General features: G+C 56.6%; 1 protein-coding gene across 7 annotated transcripts in view; it reads left to right on the top strand.

The window, feature by feature from the left end:
* The first annotated feature begins 681 nt into the window (after window positions 1-681).
* PDXK (pyridoxal kinase) overlaps window positions 682-18,196 on the top strand; it is a 27,414-nt gene continuing 9,899 nt past the window's right edge. For 5 of the 7 annotated variants that reach the window (XR_004974242.1, XR_004974240.1, XR_004974241.1 and 2 more), the window contains exons 1-6: window positions 685-932; window positions 11,318-11,372; window positions 15,209-15,313; window positions 15,852-15,935; window positions 16,615-16,661; window positions 17,234-17,319. Coding sequence is in view for 3 of the 7 variants with exons in the window: in XM_036351489.1 (XP_036207382.1) it covers window positions 846-932; window positions 11,318-11,372; window positions 15,209-15,313; window positions 15,852-15,935; window positions 16,615-16,661; window positions 17,234-17,319 (464 nt within the window). In the remaining 4 variants the exon portion in view is untranslated. Of the gene's footprint in view, window positions 933-11,317; window positions 11,373-15,208; window positions 15,314-15,851; window positions 15,936-16,614; window positions 16,662-17,233; window positions 17,320-18,196 lie in introns of all 7 variants that reach the window. The other 2 variants (XM_036351490.1, XM_036351491.1) reach the window with 2 other exon arrangements.

The raw sequence follows: 18,196 nt of genomic DNA, 5'->3' as shown, positions 1-18,196 counted from the left end.
AAGTGCGCCCCGGCGGGGAGGGGAGCTGGGCCTGGGACCTTGGTTCCAGGACGGGTGTGGAGCTCACGGGTCCTCTCGCGGGTCTGCGAGGCGAGACCAGGTGTGGATCGGACGCCGGTTCTGGGCCCTCCAGGGGGCTCGGCGGAACTGTCGCCGCTGGAGCGCGGACCTGGCCCTGCAAGTACCGCGGGGCAGTCCGGTCACTTCCAGCCCCGCCCGCCTCCGCGATCACCGGGCCCGCGCCATCTCCCGTGGAGCTGCGCCCGCGCGTCGCCGGCGTGGCTGTTTCTGGCAGAAGCGCTGGTGGTCCCGGGGCGCCCGGAGCGCGGGGCCGGAGGTTGGCTGCGGGGCGCGAGCTGGCGGTCCGGATGAATGAGTCAATGAATGAATCGATGACTCGAATGAATGGGCGCCGCTCTGGTGCCCTTCCTGGTAAAATTACTAGTAAAAGGGCAAACCCAGCATTTTGGGGGGGTAGTTGCCCCCCTCCACGAGGCAGGAGCGCGGAGTGACGTCGGTTGCCAAGATCCGGAGCTGGGAGTTGGAAAAAGGGAATGGCGGGGGGCCGGGTGGGAGTGCGGTTCCGCTTTTTCCTGTCCCAGGGGCGGGGCCTGAGGGGCCCGAGGGGCGGGGCCTGTCCGCAGCCCCGCCCCAGCCCCGCCCCCGCGCAGCGCCAGACCCGCGGGTTTCCAGCCGCGCTGAGGTCACAGGCAGGCGGCCTGGCGTCCGAGCCGAACGCCTGCGCCGAGCGGGGCCGCCGCGGAACCCGGACCGGAGGAGAGCCCGAGTCCCTCAAGCAGGGAGAGCCCGCCGCGCACGGCCCCGCGCCAACCCTGCAGGCCGGCATGGAGGAGGAATGCCGGGTGCTCTCCATCCAGAGCCATGTCGTCCGCGGCTACGTGGGGAACCGGGCGGCCACGTTCCCGCTGCAGGTACGCTTACGTAACCCGCGGTGTCCCGCGAGCCGCCGTGCGGACCGAGGCGGGTGGCCACGGCCGGCCCGCGTGACCTTGGCGGGTCCCCGTCTGGCTAGGAGCGCCTGGTGGGCTCCTGCGGGTGGGCCGGCTCGGGCGCGCTGAGCTCGGCTGCAGCCTCCGTGCTTGGCTCGCGCACCCGGCGGTTCCCACCCCTTCCCGCTGCCTGACCGCAGCAGACGGGTTCTCCGGGGGCGAGAAGCTGCCGCGCCCTGGCCCGGACCATGCCCCAGGGGATGAGACAGGAAGGGCAGGTGTTTGCAGTGCTCACCTGCCGGGCGCTGTGTTCTGCCCTTGCCCGCGGTGGGGTCAGGTTGCCGGGATGGAGGAGGAGAAGGAAGCTCACAGCTAGTGAGGCCCCGCCAGCTAGGATGCCTCTTCTCCCCTTGTGAGCCCCCACCTTGCCGCTGACCATTCCGGGAGGTGGTCGCTGGAGGGAGATGGGGCAGGGAAGGGCTCCCAGCAGGTGCTGGCTCTGAAGAGGAAGAGCCCACAGACCAGTTCAGGACCCGGCAGGGTTTGGCTTTAGAAGCTGCTCTTTCAACGTGTCCATCTTTCCATCTGGCTTTCCCCCTGGGCCGTTCTTGCTGAGGGGCTCACCATTTCCTGTGACTCACTGGGCATTCACTGCTTCATACTGCAGCCCTTGGAGGGCAGGAGGAGGCCTGGGTGCAGGGAGGTGTGCTGCTGGGCACCTGGCCTGTGGCCAAGCAGGAGCACTGGGCACCTTGGCAAGGTGGTGACTCTCCTGGACTGTCCGCCTTTGGCTTGATGTTTGAGCAAAGGAACAGGCATGGCAGGTCCCAGGGCTGGCCCCACAGGGCATAAAGGGCCACCTGCAGGGGTGCAGGCTGGCCAGAAAGACCATAGGAAGCGCCAGAGCTTCCGAGTAGAATTTGAGGCTGACCTGAGGCTGCCATACCTAAAGCCTGAATAGGAAATAGTGGAGCAAAAACTTGAAGGTGGAGAGGTACAAAGGTTCAAGTTCAAAGTGACCAGCCAGATCTGTTGTGTAAGCAGCTCCACAGGTCTGGTCCTCATCCCTCCTGTTCTGGCCAGCAGAGGGCAGACTCGTGGGGTAGTCACCCTGCAAACTTGGGTGTGTCCCACTGTCCCCGCTCCTGGTCACTGCTCTGGAATGCCTCTTCACTCCTAGCTTGTGGGGGGATAGGGTGGAGAGACTTGGCAGGTAGGTGCAAGTCTGCATAGGGCCACTGGGGTGGGACTGGGGGGGGCGGGGGGCGAAGCTGCAGGGTCCCTGGGGCAGAGCAGGGGCAGCCCAGGGAGGTGGAAGCAGGACGGCTTTGAGAACAGGTTCTACTCGCTGTCCAAGGGCCGCAGCAGCTCCAGCCTGGCCTTGGCCGGGGAGCCATGGGAACCGCCCTTGGCAGAAAGTGTCCAGTGAGTTCCCTGCTGGCTTCTTTGTGCCCTCTGCCCCGTCCCACCACCCTTTGTCTTTCCACAGGGCAAACTGTTCCCTTCCTCTGCTCACCAGGGTCCTGCAGTGATGTCCCTTGTTCTTGAACTCCCAGGCACATGCCTTCAACTTCCATACCAAAACCATGCTTTCCAAATTATTCAAGAGAGGCTGCTCCTCCAGGCCACCAACCTGGAGAAGTGCCTCTTAAAGACAGAGCTGCGGTTTTTAACCCGGGGTTTCCTCAGGGCCCAGCATCTTCACTTATGGGCACGCGTTCTGGGGCTTATGGGACGTAGACTGGGGGGCAAGGGTCATGTCATTTTCTTCCTCCTGTCATGGGCGGGGGTTGCTGGCACGTATCTCCCAGCCCTGCACTTCCTCCCCTTAAGATTTCTGAGGCTTAGGAGGAGCATGGCAGGATGGGGGTCATGGAAAGCAGGGACCGTTAGGTTAGTGACCTTGAAGAGGCAACCAAAGATGTGTGTCTCTCACATTGATGTTTCTTTCTCTCTTTCTTTTTTAAAAAAATATATGTTATTGATTTTTTACAGAGAGGAAGGGAGGGGGATAGAGAGTTAGAAACATCGATGAGAGAGAAACATCGATCAGCTGCCTCCTGCACACCCCCTACTGGGGATGTGCCCACAACCAAGGTACATGCCCTTGACCGGAATCAAACCTGGGACCCTTCAGTCCACAGGCCTATGCTCTAGCCACTGAGCCAAACTCGTCAGGGCTCTTTCTCTCTTTCTCTCCCTTCCTGCCTCCCTCTCTTCCACTCTCTCTAAAAAAAAAATCAATGGAAAAAAAATATCTTTGATTGAGGATTAACAACAACAAAAAATAAATAAAAAATAAAGAACATGCTCCCTGCACAGCTGGAACTCAAACAGAACTGTGTTAGTTCAAGTGGCTGTAACAGATACCGCAGACTGGGGGGCTCAGGCACAGATGTCTCTTCTTTCCCAGTCCTGGAGGCTGGAAGTCTGAGATCAAAGTGTGGGAAGGGCTGGTTTCTCCCAAGGCCACTCTCCTTGGCGTGTGGAGGGGGCCTTCTTCCTGTGTCCTCACATGATTGTCCCTCTGTGTGCCTGTGCCCTAATCTCTTTTTCTTATGAGCTTACCAATCATGCTGGATCAGGGCCCACCCTCGTGGCTTTGTTTAACCTCAGTCACCTCTGTCATGGCTCCATCTATAGTAATAAAAGAGTAATATGCTAATTGGACCGGACGCCATTCTGGACTTTCTTCCTGACGAAGCCAGGGCTGGAGGGAAGCCAGCCGGGCCCCGGGTGCCTGCAGGCGGCTGGAAGGAAGCCAGTGCTGGCAGCCAGGGAAAGGAAGGCCTACCCTTGCACGAATTTTCCTTCCAGACAAAGCCACAGCGGTTGGGGGCTGCAGCAGAGGCCCCCCGGCGGCAGCGGGCAGGAGGCCAGGGCCAAGGCCCTTGCATGAATTTCATGCCTCGGTGCTCTAGGCTCTAAATAATGTGCCATTCTGAGATGCTAGGGTCAGGGCTTCCACATAAGGATTTTGGGGGACACAGTTCAGCCCATGACAAGAACAGTTTCCAGAAATATCGTCGTTCATTGGACTCTTTCTGCACTTGCCCACTTAGTGCTTCTTTGAGCAGAGCCTGTGCAGGCCTGTTTTGGCCTCGGCTTAGCTCTTGTGGCTTGATCTGTTAGTGCTATGGGGTGCTCCCCACCCCCACACCCGAGCACCGCTGGAGCAGGGAGAAGCAGGGAGATGGGTGGGGATGGCCTACTGATGGGGCTTGAACCAGCCTTTGCCACCACAGGACAGAGGCATCCTCTACTACTGACCCCTGGCAGCTAGAGACGCCAAACGCAGGCTCTTCCACAGCTGAGTGTAGAAAGACAACTTGGAAATGACTGGAGAAGGGTTGGCTCCGGCTGGGCCGCACAGATTTGCCCTCATGCCACTCAGAGACTGGAAAATGGGTGTGGCGGGGGCTGGAGAGGCTGCCTGTGGGGCCTGATTTGGTGCCCCCCGTCTTGGAGTTCTGGCCTTCTGAGCCTTCCTCAGCCTCACCTGCAGAGTAATGCCAGCAGAACCTTTGTAGGTTTAAGCATCAAGTTTCTCACTTGGGCCCAACTGAGGACGGGGAAGTGCAGCTGTGCACAGCAGTTCCAGGGGCTACACACGCCAAGGACTCAGCTTTACGGCAGGTGGAGAACGTTCCGATACGGCAGGGGCGTCAAGCTCCTGAGCCGGGAGTCATGGGAAGGTCTGGAAGCAGTTACTTCTACAGCTTTACCGGGATGTAGGGAGAACAGGTATGCCTTCTCTCATCGCTGTCTTTTCCGTTGGAACTGCTGGAAATATAGGTGGCAGCCCCTCGGAAGACCGCGGTCAGGCACTGACTGTGCTCCCTTGGCTACTGATCAAGCTGGAGCAGCTTAGACACCCTTTCCTTTCTCCGCGAGAACAGTCCTCGTGGTGATCAGCGGGTGCCTGGCTCCCAGGGCACCCCCTGGCCGGAGCTCGGCCCAGGAGCTCTTTGGTCGGCAGTCAGCCTGGTGCTGATTTGTGCCCGCTGGATGCCTGTGAGTCTTCAGGGCTGAGGTTCCCAGACCGCTTTTTGCCAGGTCCTGGAGCGCACCTCTCACAGTCTCAGGCAGGCCGGCCCATGGGCTCCACCTTCCACAGGCAGAGAAAAATGTTATAGAAGAAAGAGAAGGGCCCTGGCTGCTTTGGCTCAGTGGTTAGTTGGCCCTTGGACCAAGGGTCTTGGGTTTGATTCCCAGTCAAGGGCACGTACATGGGTTGCAGGTTTGCTCCTCACCCCAAGTAGGGGTGATGTAGAGGTGTGTGCAGGAGGCAACCAGTCGATGTATAGATGTCTCTCACATAGATGTCTCACTCTCTCCTCCCTCCCTCTCTTCCACTCTTTCTGAAAAAGCAATGGAAAAAATGTCCTCTGGTGAGGATTAACAACAACAACAACAAAGGGGGGTGGGGAGAGAGAAGGGAACAGAACCTTGATCCTGCTTTTGGATTCGTTTCAGCACTCTGGTGCAGCAAGTCCATAGTACATTTTAATATTGAGGGGAACATGTTAATGTGACCAGCAACAGAGGAGCTAGCCTTAGCTGAAAATCCATTTAAATGTGGTGTCACCGAAACAGGAAGGCAAGACCACAGGAGGCCCCAAAGACACTTTCTCTTCTTTTTCTTTTTTTAAATATTTTTATTGATTTCAGAGAGGAAGGGATAGGGATAGAGAGACAGAAACATCAATGATGAGAGAGAATTATTGATTGGCTGCCTCCTGTATGCCCCCTACTGGGAGTTGGGGGAATCTGGAAACTAGGCATGTATCCTTGGCTGGAATTGAACCTGGGCCTTTAGTCCACAGGCCCACGCTCTATCCACTGAGCCAGACCAGCTAGGGCCCCAAAGACACTCTGGGGAGGCTGGGGGTGGTGACTCAGTTTGGGGCCTGCAGAAATCAGCCTCATTCTCTGGCTGTTCTGGCCCATCTCTGCAGGAGAGGTCAGCCGCAAGTGTGTTGAGAGGCACCGGCGGGGAAACCTGGGTTCAGATTCCTTTGGCCACAGTAGCTGGAGCAGAGGTTGGGGTTCCCAGGGGGCTGCTGGAGCCCAACAGAAGCTACAGAGCTACAGGAACTTGGGCGTGTGAGCCCACATGTTCCTGTGGGCGGCTCACTCCAGGTTCTCCTGGAGCCACCACTGGGTCCCCAGGGACCGCCACAGGGCCGCAAGGAGCCACGTCCACCTCTCACCTTTGAGGACCCCCTGAGCCCCACGGTGAACTTCAGGGGGTCTCTGATCAGTCCCTTGGAAGATCTTACATTTTTTCCTTAGAGTCTCCAGGATACAAGGGACCTTCTCCAGCAGAGTTGCATTTGGAAGATGCTGGAAGAATGGCATCCTACCCTTAAAAAAAAAAAAAAAAATTGGTTTTAGAGAGAGAGGAAGGGAGGGAGAGGGAGAGAAACATCAATCGCCTGCTTCCCATACCCGCCCCGACCCGGGATCGAATTGGCAACCTAGGTAGGTGCCCTGACCGGGAATTGAGCCTGCAACCTTTTTGATATACGAGAGGACTTTCCAACCAACCGAATGGGGCACCCGGCCCGTTCATAGACTTAGTTTCTGTCTGAACTGTTTTCGTGGTGACACATCCTTAGCAAACAGTACAAGAGCTGCCACCAAAAAGCATGCCTCCCTCCCACTCCACGCAGCAGCCATCCAGTCCCTGGGAGCGACCCGCCGGGCTTGAGACCTGGGCGTCCTCCAGGCATTGCCTCATGCCGTCCAGGCCGCACAGACCTGCCGCGTTCCTCTGTGCTGTGTGACTCCCATTTCCTGCTGGAATCCCCGGTCTGATCCAGACGTGCTCCAGTCCTGGAACATGGATGTTGGTTTTGCTGTTTCTCCAAGAAAGTCCAGAATTGCTTAATATCTTGATTTCTAACTTCCTTTCTTAGTTTGGGGTTGAAGTTTCTGTTTCTCTTGACCTGTCATGGAGAAAAGCAAGAATTTATTTATTTATTTATTTATTTATTTATTTATTTATTTTTTATATTTTTATTGATTTTTTACAGAGAGGAAGGGAGAGAGATAGAGAGCTAGAAACATCGATGAGAGAGAAACATCGATCAGCCGCCTCCTACACATCTCCCACTGGGGATGTGCCCGCAACCCAGGCACACGCCCCCGACCGGAACCGAACCCGGGACCCCTCGGTCCGCAGGCCGACGCTCTATCCGCTGAGCCAAACCGGTTTCGGCAAATTCAAACATAGTATCTTTATTTTTTTAAATTCAAACATAGTATTTTTTTTTCTTTATTGTTTAAAGTATTACATAGTCTCCTTTTCCCCCCATTGCCCTCTCCCCAGTTGCCCCCACCCCCCTCTTTTTTCTTAAAATGACAGTTTGTATCTTTTTACTGTGTGCTGGCAACTGTTAAACTGGCTTGGCCCTAGCTGGTTTGGCTCAGTGGATAGAGCGTCAGCCTGTGGACTGAAGGGTCGTCGGTTGGATTCTGGTCAAGGGCATGTGCCTCAGTTGCAGGCTCAATCCCCGGCCCCAGTTGGGGGCCGTGTGGGAACCAATTGCCGTGTCTCTCTCACATCGATGTTTCTCTCTGTGTGTCTCTCCCTCTCCCTCCCTGTCTCTCTAAAAATCATTGGAAAAATATCCTCGGGTGAGGATTAACAACAGAAAACTGGCTTGGGGTGGGGAGGGTGTGTGCCAGTTTCTGTGGTGTCAGCTCTGCCACTGGCTGCTCGACACCCACTCGCAGGGGAGGTGGGAGGGAGGCACAGCACCTGCCTCGTGAGATCCACGGCGTGGAAAGCTCCAGAGCCCAGAACTGGGGAGGGGGAGGGTAAGATAGCCACAGCATTTGCATTTAGCGGTTCACTAAGTGCGTGTTCTGACTCAGCTGTCAGTACTGGCTGATATAGCACTGACTCACAGTTGTGTGGCTCATCACGTGGCCTCGGTCTTCGAAGCCAGCGACGTGCGTGGGGTCCCCTCACCCAGATCGCTCTCATTTTCTGCCTATCAGCCTGAAACTCCCTGCTGCTGAAGGACGCGTGTAATTAGATCAGACTCACGTGGATACGCTGCCTTTTGCTGCAGAACATAGTCACATTCACGCGTTCCACCCGCACTCAGATGGGGTTGTGCACAGGTGCGCAGGGCCATGGGGCCCTGACACGCTGCTCCCCACGGGAGCCCCGCAGCTGTGTGAGCTCCGGCTCTGCTATAAAACCACCTGGCTTTCACCCACAGGACCAGCACTCTGTCCTGTCAGCTGCTCTCTTATGCGGTGGTCCTGTCAGTCAGCAGGGCCCACAGGCGTCTTGGTCTGTTCCCACGTCCTGTGACTTATGTGCAGGCTGTCAAGGGTGGGAACTCAGATCTGCCCCCCATGCTGAAGCTGAATGCCGGGGAGCACCCAGCAGCTCACCGTGTGTATGTGAGTGTGTGTGTGTGGTCTGCTCTGACCCCTGGGCCAGGAATCAGCCTGTCTCTGGCTCCCCTGGGGCTGGAGGAGACGAGGTGTAGCAGGCTGGGGCCACCAGTCCAGAAACAGAAACCACAGCAATTATGTTCACAGAGAGTTTAATAGAGACAGTTGTTATCAGGAGAACGGAAAAGGGCAACACAGGTATCGTGTGGGAGGCCCTGCCAGCAGCCCAGCACCCGCCTTAGGTAGCTGATGTGGGATCAAAAGAGAAGAGGTTGGGGAGTTGGAACTTAACACTGGGAGAAGGGGGTGTGCAGGGGAGAAGGGGGAGGAGGCTGGCTGTGTTGAGAGTGATGGGAAGCCACAGTGTGGATGTCACCGCCAGGGCTCAGAGGACAGAGCTGCTGGGGTACAGCCCTTCCCTCCCCCAGCCTCTCTCTCCTTGTTGGCCGTGCCCAGAGGTGGCCACTGGCTGAGCTGGGTGCGAGTCCCAGCGCTCAGCCCCCGCTCCACGGGGCCCAGCACAGAGGGGGTCTGAACTAAAGCCTGGATTTGAACAACAGGAGGTCCTTTCCAGGGCCCAAGGCCTGAACCCCGCAGGTCGGCCCTCTGTGCTGACTTCCTTCTGGGTCTGGCTCAGCCCTGCACCGGGCTTTGCCAGGTGCCCTCAGAGGAGCCTGGGATCCTGGCGAACACGCCCGTGTCACTGGCATCTGAGAGAGCGATGGCAACCAGGGGCTTAGCGCTCGCTGTCATTGCAAAGCAGGAAACAGCGACTTCGCCTTTGCCAGCTCCGAGGATGGACCATCCACACCCAGAAGCACTGGAGAGGGGACTTTTGGCAGGTTTGTCAGGGTTGGTGTCGCTTCCAATCTGATTCTTCAGGATTTGAAAGACTGCAAACTGTATGTGTGCCCAGAAGGCCATCAAATCAGGCAAGGAAATTGCAAAGCTCCCATTTAACTTTTTACTTTAATAAGACTTGACTTTTTATCACTTTAAGTTCTGATAATACCGGCTTAAAATGTTTAAATAGATATCCTAAGCGCGTCACTCAGTGAATTCACCAAGTGAATGCGCCTGTGTAACCGCCACCCCCGTGAGGACGTGGACCCGCTCCCCGTCACTGCCGCCCCGTCCCCGCCCGGGGCAGCCGCTCCCGACTGCCGGCAGCAGAGGCCCTTTTGTCTGTTTTGAACGTTAAGATGAGACTTGGAGGTTGTCAGTGCACAGAAGTGGGGGGGGGGTTGCTAGAGCAGAATGGCAGATGGAGGGGAGGGAGGCCCCAGGGCCAGCACGTCCCTGCACTTCTGTCCTCTCTGTCGTTTCTTCCGTACACACTTTCTGTTTCTTGCTGCCTGTCTCACACTGTCTGTCTCTCAGTCTCTGTTTTTTAAAAATATTTTTTTATTGAATTCAGAGAGGAAGAGAGAGAGAGAGAGAGAGAGAGAGAGAGAGAGAAACATCAATGATGAGATCAAGTCATTGATTGGCTGCCTCCTGCACACCCTCTGCTGGGGATCGAGCCCCAACCCGAGCATGTGCCCTGACTGGGAATCGAACCATGACCTCCTGGTTCATAGGTCAACGCTCAAACTCTGAGCCACACCGGCCGGGCTCTCAGTCTCTGGTTTTTGTTTTTTTTTACGTGGTCTCTCTCACTTGCTCTCTCTGCCCTGTCTCTCTGGGAGAGTGTACAGATGAAGGGCCCACTTCTTCCCTGTGCCCCCAGGAGATTTTAATTTAACTAGAGGCCCACTGCATGAATTCGTGCACCAGTGGGGTTCCCTCGGCCTGGCCTGTGGGATCGGGCTGAAACCAGCTCTCCAACATCCCCCAAGGGGTCCTGGATCACCAGAGGGTGCAGGCCAGGCTGAGGGACCCCACTGGTGCACGATCGTGGCTGGGGAGGGACGTGGGAGGGCTTCAGGGCATGTCTGGCCTGTCTTGCTCAGTCCTGATGGGCCAGACCCCAGCAGCAAGCTAACCTGCCGGTCAGAGTGTCTGCTCCCTGTGGTCAGTGCACATCATAGCGAGTGGTTGAGCAGCCTTAGCATATCATTAGCATATTACTCTTTGATTGGTTGAACAGGCAACTGAATGACCAGACACTTTGCATATTAGGCTTTTATTATATAGAATGGCATGGGAAGTGTGTGTTTCAGCTACTCCACAGTTTGTTGAAATCTCTCGTCTGCTCCCTTTCTTTGTCTTGTGGATCAGTGTTACAAAAAGATCCTTGTTGCCCTAACCGGTTTGGCTCAGTGGATAGAGCGTCAGCCTGTGGACTCAAGGGTCCCAGGTTCGATTCCGGTGAAGGGCATGTATCTTGGTTGCAGGCACATCCCCAGTAGTGGGTGTGCAGGAGGCAGCTGATCGATGTTTCTCTCTCATTGATGTTTCTAACTCTCTATCCCTCTTCCTTCCTCTCTGTAAAAAATCAATAAAATATATTAAAAAAACAAAAAGATCCTTTTTCTCCCGTTGAGCTCGGGGAAGGGAAAGGAGAAAAGTCAGTGGAGCTGGCCAGCCAGAAGGCCTGGAGCTGACCTCGAGGGCCTTCCTGCTCCTGGGCCTCTTGTCCTTATTCGCCGGCCTGGTCAGTCAGGTCTCCTGCGTCAGAGTGGAGCTTGTGGGCATGTCCCCTCCTCACCCTGGGCAGGGCATTGGCCTCACGCTTCCCTGGTGGCTTCCGCTTGCCACTGCTTGTATGTGGCTCATGGGGGTGTGGTCTTGGTTGGTGGCCTCACGGGTTTCTTTGCGAGCTCCATCAGTGGGATCTCCAGGAGCGATCCGGAGGCGTTGAGTCCCAGCTGTGGCGAGTGGCCTCTGTGTCTCAGCCCTTCCGGCTGGCTGCTTCCCAACAGCATGCGTGGGCTCCCCTCCTCCGGGCCAGGGGGTCACTGCCAGCCCCAGGCTCTCTCATACCTGGTCCTCCTCTGTCTGTCTTGCAGGTTTTGGGGTTTGAGATCGACGCTGTGAACTCTGTCCAGTTTTCAAACCACACAGGTAAGGCACAGGCTCAGCTGAGTGTGGGTGTGAGAAACGTCCCTTTAGAAATGTGGGTCTTGTGCCCCCACCTGACAGAGCTGGGGGGGCGGCCCTGTGTGAGGGTGGAGGGCTGGGGTCTCCCATCTGCAGGGTGGACTTCCCACCTGAGTCTTAGCCCTGCGGCTTTGCGCTGGCTGGCCAGGCAGATGCGGTAACCAGGGGAGGTGGTGCCTCAGTTTCCTCCTGAAAAACAAGGACGGTGATCCTACTCTTACACGAGTGTGCTCATGCCCCCCGTGCTGCCATGGCTGCGTGGAGGGTCTCCCATGCTGTAGGTGGACGTGCGGGTGGACCCTGACTATCTCTATTAGAGACCGTTGCCTGGCAGAGCACACGTACGGGGACCTCACGGGTTTCTGGACAAGCCTTGAAGTGGAGTTGCTGGCTGGAGGGTGTGTGAGGGGCAGTGCCCCTTGACCCCACGCTCCCCACGGCCGCAGAGGCAGGAGGACAAAGCCTCCTCGGTTCTTGGAACGGTCCCCACATTGCGTCTCGTGAGATTGCTCTGCATCCAGGAAGAACCTCCGGGCACAGACGTCTCCGACCGCCTGGCAGGGCACCGTGGGACCCGTGGGTGGTGCCTTGGCCTCAGCCCTCGGGAGGGATTTCTTGTAATTCTCCTGGATTCAATTTTTCCTGGAAGGGGAGAGGGTGTGATAGGTCATAAGCAAGGAGGGAGGAATTCTGTGTGGGTTTGGATGAAAAGGCTACAGTTCACCTAAAAGTCCTTTCCTGCTTTCACTTTGTGGAGTGTGCTGCACGCTCTGAAATCTGAAGAAGTCCCAAAAAGTTTGAGTCAATCCAGCGAACTTCCCTGAATCCCACATGTTTTTACTGGCTGTTTCAACCACCTCCCTTTTTTTTCTTTTTCTTTTAAAAAATATATTTGTATTGATTTCAGAGGGGAAGGGAGAGGGAGGTAGAAACATCAATGATGAGAGAGAATCATCGACCAGCTCCCTCCTGCATGCCCCACGCTGGGGATCCAGCCCGAAGCCAGGGCCTGTGCCCTCACTGGGAATTGAATCCAACCACTGAGCCTCGGGCTTTTTCTTCCTTTCTTGCTTTTTTAAAAGCACATGAGCCAAACTGGCTTAGGCACTAACTGATGGAATTAAACTTATTGGTGAATATTATATTGTGCCATAATGACATTAGCTCAACATAAGCAAGGATTCGGTTCAGAAACTCCTGCTGCCCTTTGCAGGGGCGAGGGGAGGGGCCTTCCGGCCTCGGTGGGGACGGCTCCTCCTGCCTCCTGTGGACCCTCTCAGGGGATGGTGCGCTGGCTTTCCCCACGGGTCTGAAGCAGGGAGGCCTCTGCCCGCCCCGGGCGGGATGGATGAGGAACAGACCACAGTTTGCCCTAGAGCCTACGCAGGTGTGGACATGGGTAGGGCTGGGATGGGGCTTCTCTCCCAGGGAGGCACCTCTGGTTCCCGGATGGGCCTTCTCACCCACGGAGAAGAGCCTCCTGCTCCAGTCCAGCCTTAGATGCCGTGTGGGGCCCGCCTGATGAGAGGATCCCTCAGGCAGCTCCCCCTGGGGGTGACTTTCAGCACCTTGTCTCTGCAGGCTAATCAGAGGGTCTACAGGGGGAGGTCTCCCCAAGGCCACCTCTGCGGCTCAGGTGCCAACCCCTCGACCTGGAGTAGCCAGGTGATGCCTCGCTGTGCCCCGAGCCCATCTCTCTTCCCCTCACCCCTGCCCACGCCCTGCTGCTCAGGAATGAGGCTGGTCTGTTTCTCAGACCCGTGCCCTGTAGTAGTGTGGCATGTGTCACCTGGCACCCGAGGCCGCGGAGCTAGTGCTTCGGCCACAGGCTGGTTAGGAAGCTGGCCTCACAGAGGCTGTGCTCTGCCGTGGTGCCCGGTGTCTGAGGCCTGGTGGGGGGCTGTGTGTCGCACCCTCATGGCTGCTCTGATGGGCTGAATTGTGTCCCCTCCAATTCACGTGTTGAAGCCCTGACCCCCAGCACCTCAGAGAATGACTGTATTTGGAGACGGAATCTGTAGAGAGGTGATAAGCTTAAATGAGGTCATTGGGATGGGTCCTAATCCAACATGATGGTTGTCCCCATACGAAGAGATCAGGGCACAGACAGGCATAGAGGGATAACCATGTTTGGACACAGGGAAAAGGGGTCATCTAATCCCAGGAGAGAGGCCTTGGGAGGGACCAGCCCTGCCCACACCTGGACCTCAGCCTCCAGCCTCCAGCCTCCAGGACTGTGTTGGAGCCGCCCAGTCTGTGGTACTCCAGGACTCGACTATGCTACACGGGCAATGGGAATAAACCAACCCTGGTCGGAAGGAGGTTTGGAAAATGGAGGGCCAGGAAGGACCACTGTTCTTCCCACTCTGGGACTACAGCATTTTTGTGGCCGCCCAGCCTTCCTTGAGCAAACACCTGCCCTGGACACAGCCAGAGGCTGCCAGCATTTGGTGAACGCGAGAGCCGGTGGGGGCAGTCCTGCACTGGAGAGCTCTTGGACTCTCCCTACCTGGCCCTCCTGACCCTGCTGACCCCGAGGGTATCTGATGAATGGGGTCAATCAGGTTCTTCTACTAACAGACTCACCCTCCCGTGTCAGTTCACGCTGGTGTCTCTCAAGGGACATACAGATGATTTGCCCCAGCTGGGTGTCCCGGGGCCACGCTGCCTGCAGAATCGTGTTGACAATTGGAGTTGTTCCAGAATCAGGTTGACTCCTGCTCATGCACACAGGCTGCCAGCAGAGGGCGCCGTCGCCCTTCTCCTCCTCCAGGCTGAGCAGCCTGGCTCTGGGCAGTCTGAGTTAGTGCAGATCACCACCCGGTGGTCCATGTGGAGGGTTGTAGGGATAACGCTCCCATGGTTTTTACGGAAGCACATACTTTAAGGGCCTCCCGTTGCCATAAAGGACACCAGGAGGCGTTCTCATGGGTGAAGTGTGGGGTGTCCATGGCGTGGCCTTGCCCCTGGTGAACTGGGAGCCCTTGGCCTGTCCCCACCTGAGCCTCTGTGGGCAGGGGCTCCACATGGCAGGCGGGTCCCCTCAGGATGCTCACGTGTCTGTCTGCACCTGCGTGTCTGTTGGGGACGAGAGCAGGTTGAGCATCTGGGCCCATTTCTGATTCACGTTTGGCTCTTGGTCACGATTTGATCCAAGACTTGCTTTGGCCGCATTTCGCATTTCAACCTTCTGTGGGGCGGGGGGAGGGGGGGGGAGGGGGAGCTGGGATGTGACAAGCCCTTACCTGCCAGGGTGCCCAGATGACAGCGATCGAGCAACTCAGCCTGGATGGGGAAACATGCACAGTAGAAGCTGGCAAAGGAAGTGACTGTGACGTGTGGGGACACATCCCCAGGGGCCCCCTCAAAAGACAGGAAGAAGTGACCAGTTGTGTGAGCCTGGCATGTCCTTTTTGGAGTGTCCCTCTCCCATCCTGTCAGTGTGACACAGGTTCCACAGGTGTCCGTGGGCCAGCCTGGATGCCCTCCCTGCCTTGGATTCATTCAGAGGGAACTGGCGGTGGGAGGTGTGACCCCTGATGCCAGTAATTACAACCACAGACAGTGTCAGCCAGGGTGCTGCTGTCAGGGGCGCTTTGAGGCTGCTGGGCACCCACAGGGATCAGCCCCCTAAGACACCATGCCTGGGAGGTCTCAGTCAGTCCCCGCGTCAGCACCTGGGGAGGAGACCATTCACCCCACCAGCGTCATCGGGGTTGTCTGGGCTGTGCTGGGCCATCAGGTGAAGCTGTCTCACCGTGTGGCGTGTGCGCAGGCCCTGACTGCTCTGCTCTCCCCAGGCTACGCACACTGGAAGGGTCAGGTGCTGAACGCAGACGAGCTCCACGAGGTGTACGAAGGTCTGAAGCTGAACAACGTGAATAAATATGACTACGTGCTCACGGGTAAGGGCACTGCGAGCCTTGCTCCAGCTGGGATGGACTCGCGAAGTCCCAGAGCACCCCACGCCCGACTGGTCCCTGGTCCCTGCCTCCTTCAAGGAGTGGCGCATGCCACCAAGCACTTGGTCCTCCTGTCCAGGCCAAGTCACACTTCTGGGCCCACATTGGGGTTGCAGTGCACATGGGGTGGGGCCAAGCGGGGTGTTGGGAACAAGTTGGGGTAAAACACCCAAGTAGGCAACACGTTGCCGCCTGGTTCGTTGGTCTCATATTTACCCATTCTTGGTTAAAAAAAAGAGTACCTGTCTGTGTTTATATACGTGATTAAAAGTGAGTGTGTTTGTTGAAATGGACAGAACAGAACATCCCCTGTACACCCATCACCGAGGCTTCCTTTTGGGAAGTGCCCGGCGACCCTCGCGGGCTGCGTTTGTTGGGGGACACTTGGTCCTCACCCTGGCTGCAGGATGGTTTCCCTTGGCCGCGGTCGGTCGCTGTGAGCCTTCTGTTTTATGCGGGTGGCCTGCTCTCCCTCCCGCAGGGTACACGAGGGACAAGTCCTTCCTGGCCATGGTGGTGGACATCGTGCGGGAGCTGAAGCAGCAGAACTCCCGGCTGGTGTATGGTAGGCGCTGGGCTGTCACCTGCGAGAGTGGGGGCCCCTGGGGCCTGTGCCTGGGTGGAAGCCTCCCTCTTGCATCCCAACTTCATGGTCCACCTCCCAGCCTGTACGCACTGAACTCAGGGGGTAGACACCTTCACCGCGAACCTGGCATCTTTGTGGGGAGGCAAGCAGGCTGTGAACTGGCTTCATCAGTGTCAGTGTGCAAAGGTCACTGCATTTGAGGTTTGTGACACCCCAGGTGGCCTGGATGACAAAGTGGGGAATTCCAGATAATGCGTAAATGAGAATGGAGGCCATGCTTCCCCAAGCTTTTAGGTGCAGGTGACGTTTCACAACAAATATCATGTGAAAGGCCTTGGCTGGTTTGGCTCAATGGATAGAGCGTTGTCCCGGGGACTGAAGGGCCCTGGGTTTGATTCTGGCCAAGAGCACATACCTGGGTTTCAGTCTCGATCCTTGACCCCGGTCGGGGCATGTGTGAGAGGCAATTAATCTGTGTGTCTCACATCAATGTTTCTCTCTCTGTCTCTCCCCCACCCTCCACCCCCAACATTCTCGTTAAAAATCAATGGAAAAATATCCTCAAGTGAGGATTAAAAAAATAAAAAAAATCCTGTGAAAGGCTCTTTGTTCCCCGGCTGCAGCCCTTGCTGATACAATGCCCTTTGTGTCTCCGCAGTGTGCGACCCGGTGATGGGTGACAAGTGGGAAGGCGAAGGCTCCATGGTGAGTAATGTCATGCCCGTGTGAGTGCGGTGAGCACACCTATTGCTCATCCGAAAGCAGGACACTACCTCTGATGGACGGGGCGCTGCTCTGGGGGAGGCGGGGCCCTCGGTTGGAGGAGACAGGGCTGGCAGAGAGGTTTCCCATAAAAGGGCCAGAGAGTCAGTATCTTAGGGCCACGCATCCCTGTTGTAGCCAAAGCAGCCAATTTGCAGACCAACGGACATGGCTGTTTTCTAGTAAAATTTCATGTACAGACACAGACTTGAATTTTCTGTCTTTCCATGTGTCACAAAGCGTTACTCTTCTTTTGGCTTTTCCCCCAACTATTAAAAAATGTTGAAATTGCTGTCGGCCCCTGAGCTGGACACAGACAGGCAGTGGGACCGGCCGCGGCTCACTGTCCCTGTGTGGAGCCCTTTGGGTCACCACGTGCTGCCTGTCTCCACGAGGGGGGAGGGGGGGGGGCGCGGAGCCCGGTGTCACGTGGGGTCCCCGAGCTGGACTCGAATGTTCTGGTTTCGTCTCCTCCTCTGTGTGCGTCAGCCTGTCCCTCTCTCCTTTGCCTTCAGTACGTTCCAGAGGATCTCCTTCCTGTCTACAAAGAAAAGGTGGTGCCGGTTGCAGACATTATAACTCCCAACCAGTTCGAGGCTGAGTAAGTGACTAGAAATGGCCAAAGCTTTCAGACCTCCCCACAGGACAGTGACAGACACAGCGCAGGACGTGTCCCCCACATCTCTCCTGTGGGCTCGGCTCCCCGGAAGGTCCTGCCCCAGGGGAGTGGATCTGGCACCGGGGTGGGGGCAGGCCCTCCCCGAGTCGGAGCGCCCTGCCCCCTGCATGCCAGGGTGACGAGGCGCCCAGGGCCGATCTGGCTTCTTTCTAGCCGTCAGCAGTGGCGTGTGGTTATTTTATTTTATTTTTAAATTTTTAAAAAAATATATATTTTATTGATTTTTTACAGAGAGGAAGAGAGAGGGATAGAGAGTTAGAAACATCAATCAGCTGCCTCCTGCACACCCACTACTGGGGATGTGCCCGCAACCAAGGTACATGTCCTTGACCGGAATTGAACCTGGGACTCTTCAGTCTGCAGACCGATGCTCTATCCACTGAGCCAAACCGGTCAGGGCGCGTGTGGTTATTTTACTCCTGAACAGCAAGAGTCTTGGGGACAGAGAGAGGGAAGAGGTGCTCTGGCATGTGCTGCCACAAGGAAGGGAGTCCATGCAGCTGACACGGGCACAACCCTGAGCTCTGAAACCCACTTCCCAGATCTGCTCGTGAGGTGGAAAGGCGTGTGCAGCCCTCTGCCCAGTGTCAAAGGGCCTGCCTTGGGCTGCACGGCCCCACCTCACACATTGAAGAACCAGGCACTGAGGGTGTGAGGGGCGTTTCCTGGTGCCAGGGGTGTGCAGCTAGTTCCCGTTTAAAACTAAAGTTGACTCTTTTTAAAAATACATTTTTATTGATTTCAGAGAGGAAGACAGAAGGAGTAAAAGTTAGAAACATCCATGATTGAGAGAGAATCC

The sequence above is a fragment of the Myotis myotis genome, unplaced genomic scaffold, assembly GCF_014108235.1.
Source record: "Myotis myotis isolate mMyoMyo1 unplaced genomic scaffold, mMyoMyo1.p scaffold_m19_p_2, whole genome shotgun sequence".
Taxonomy (NCBI): Eukaryota; Metazoa; Chordata; class Mammalia; order Chiroptera; family Vespertilionidae; genus Myotis; species Myotis myotis.
The sequence above is the reverse complement of the archived record's forward strand: the minus strand, read 5'-3'. Positions and strand labels throughout refer to the sequence as shown.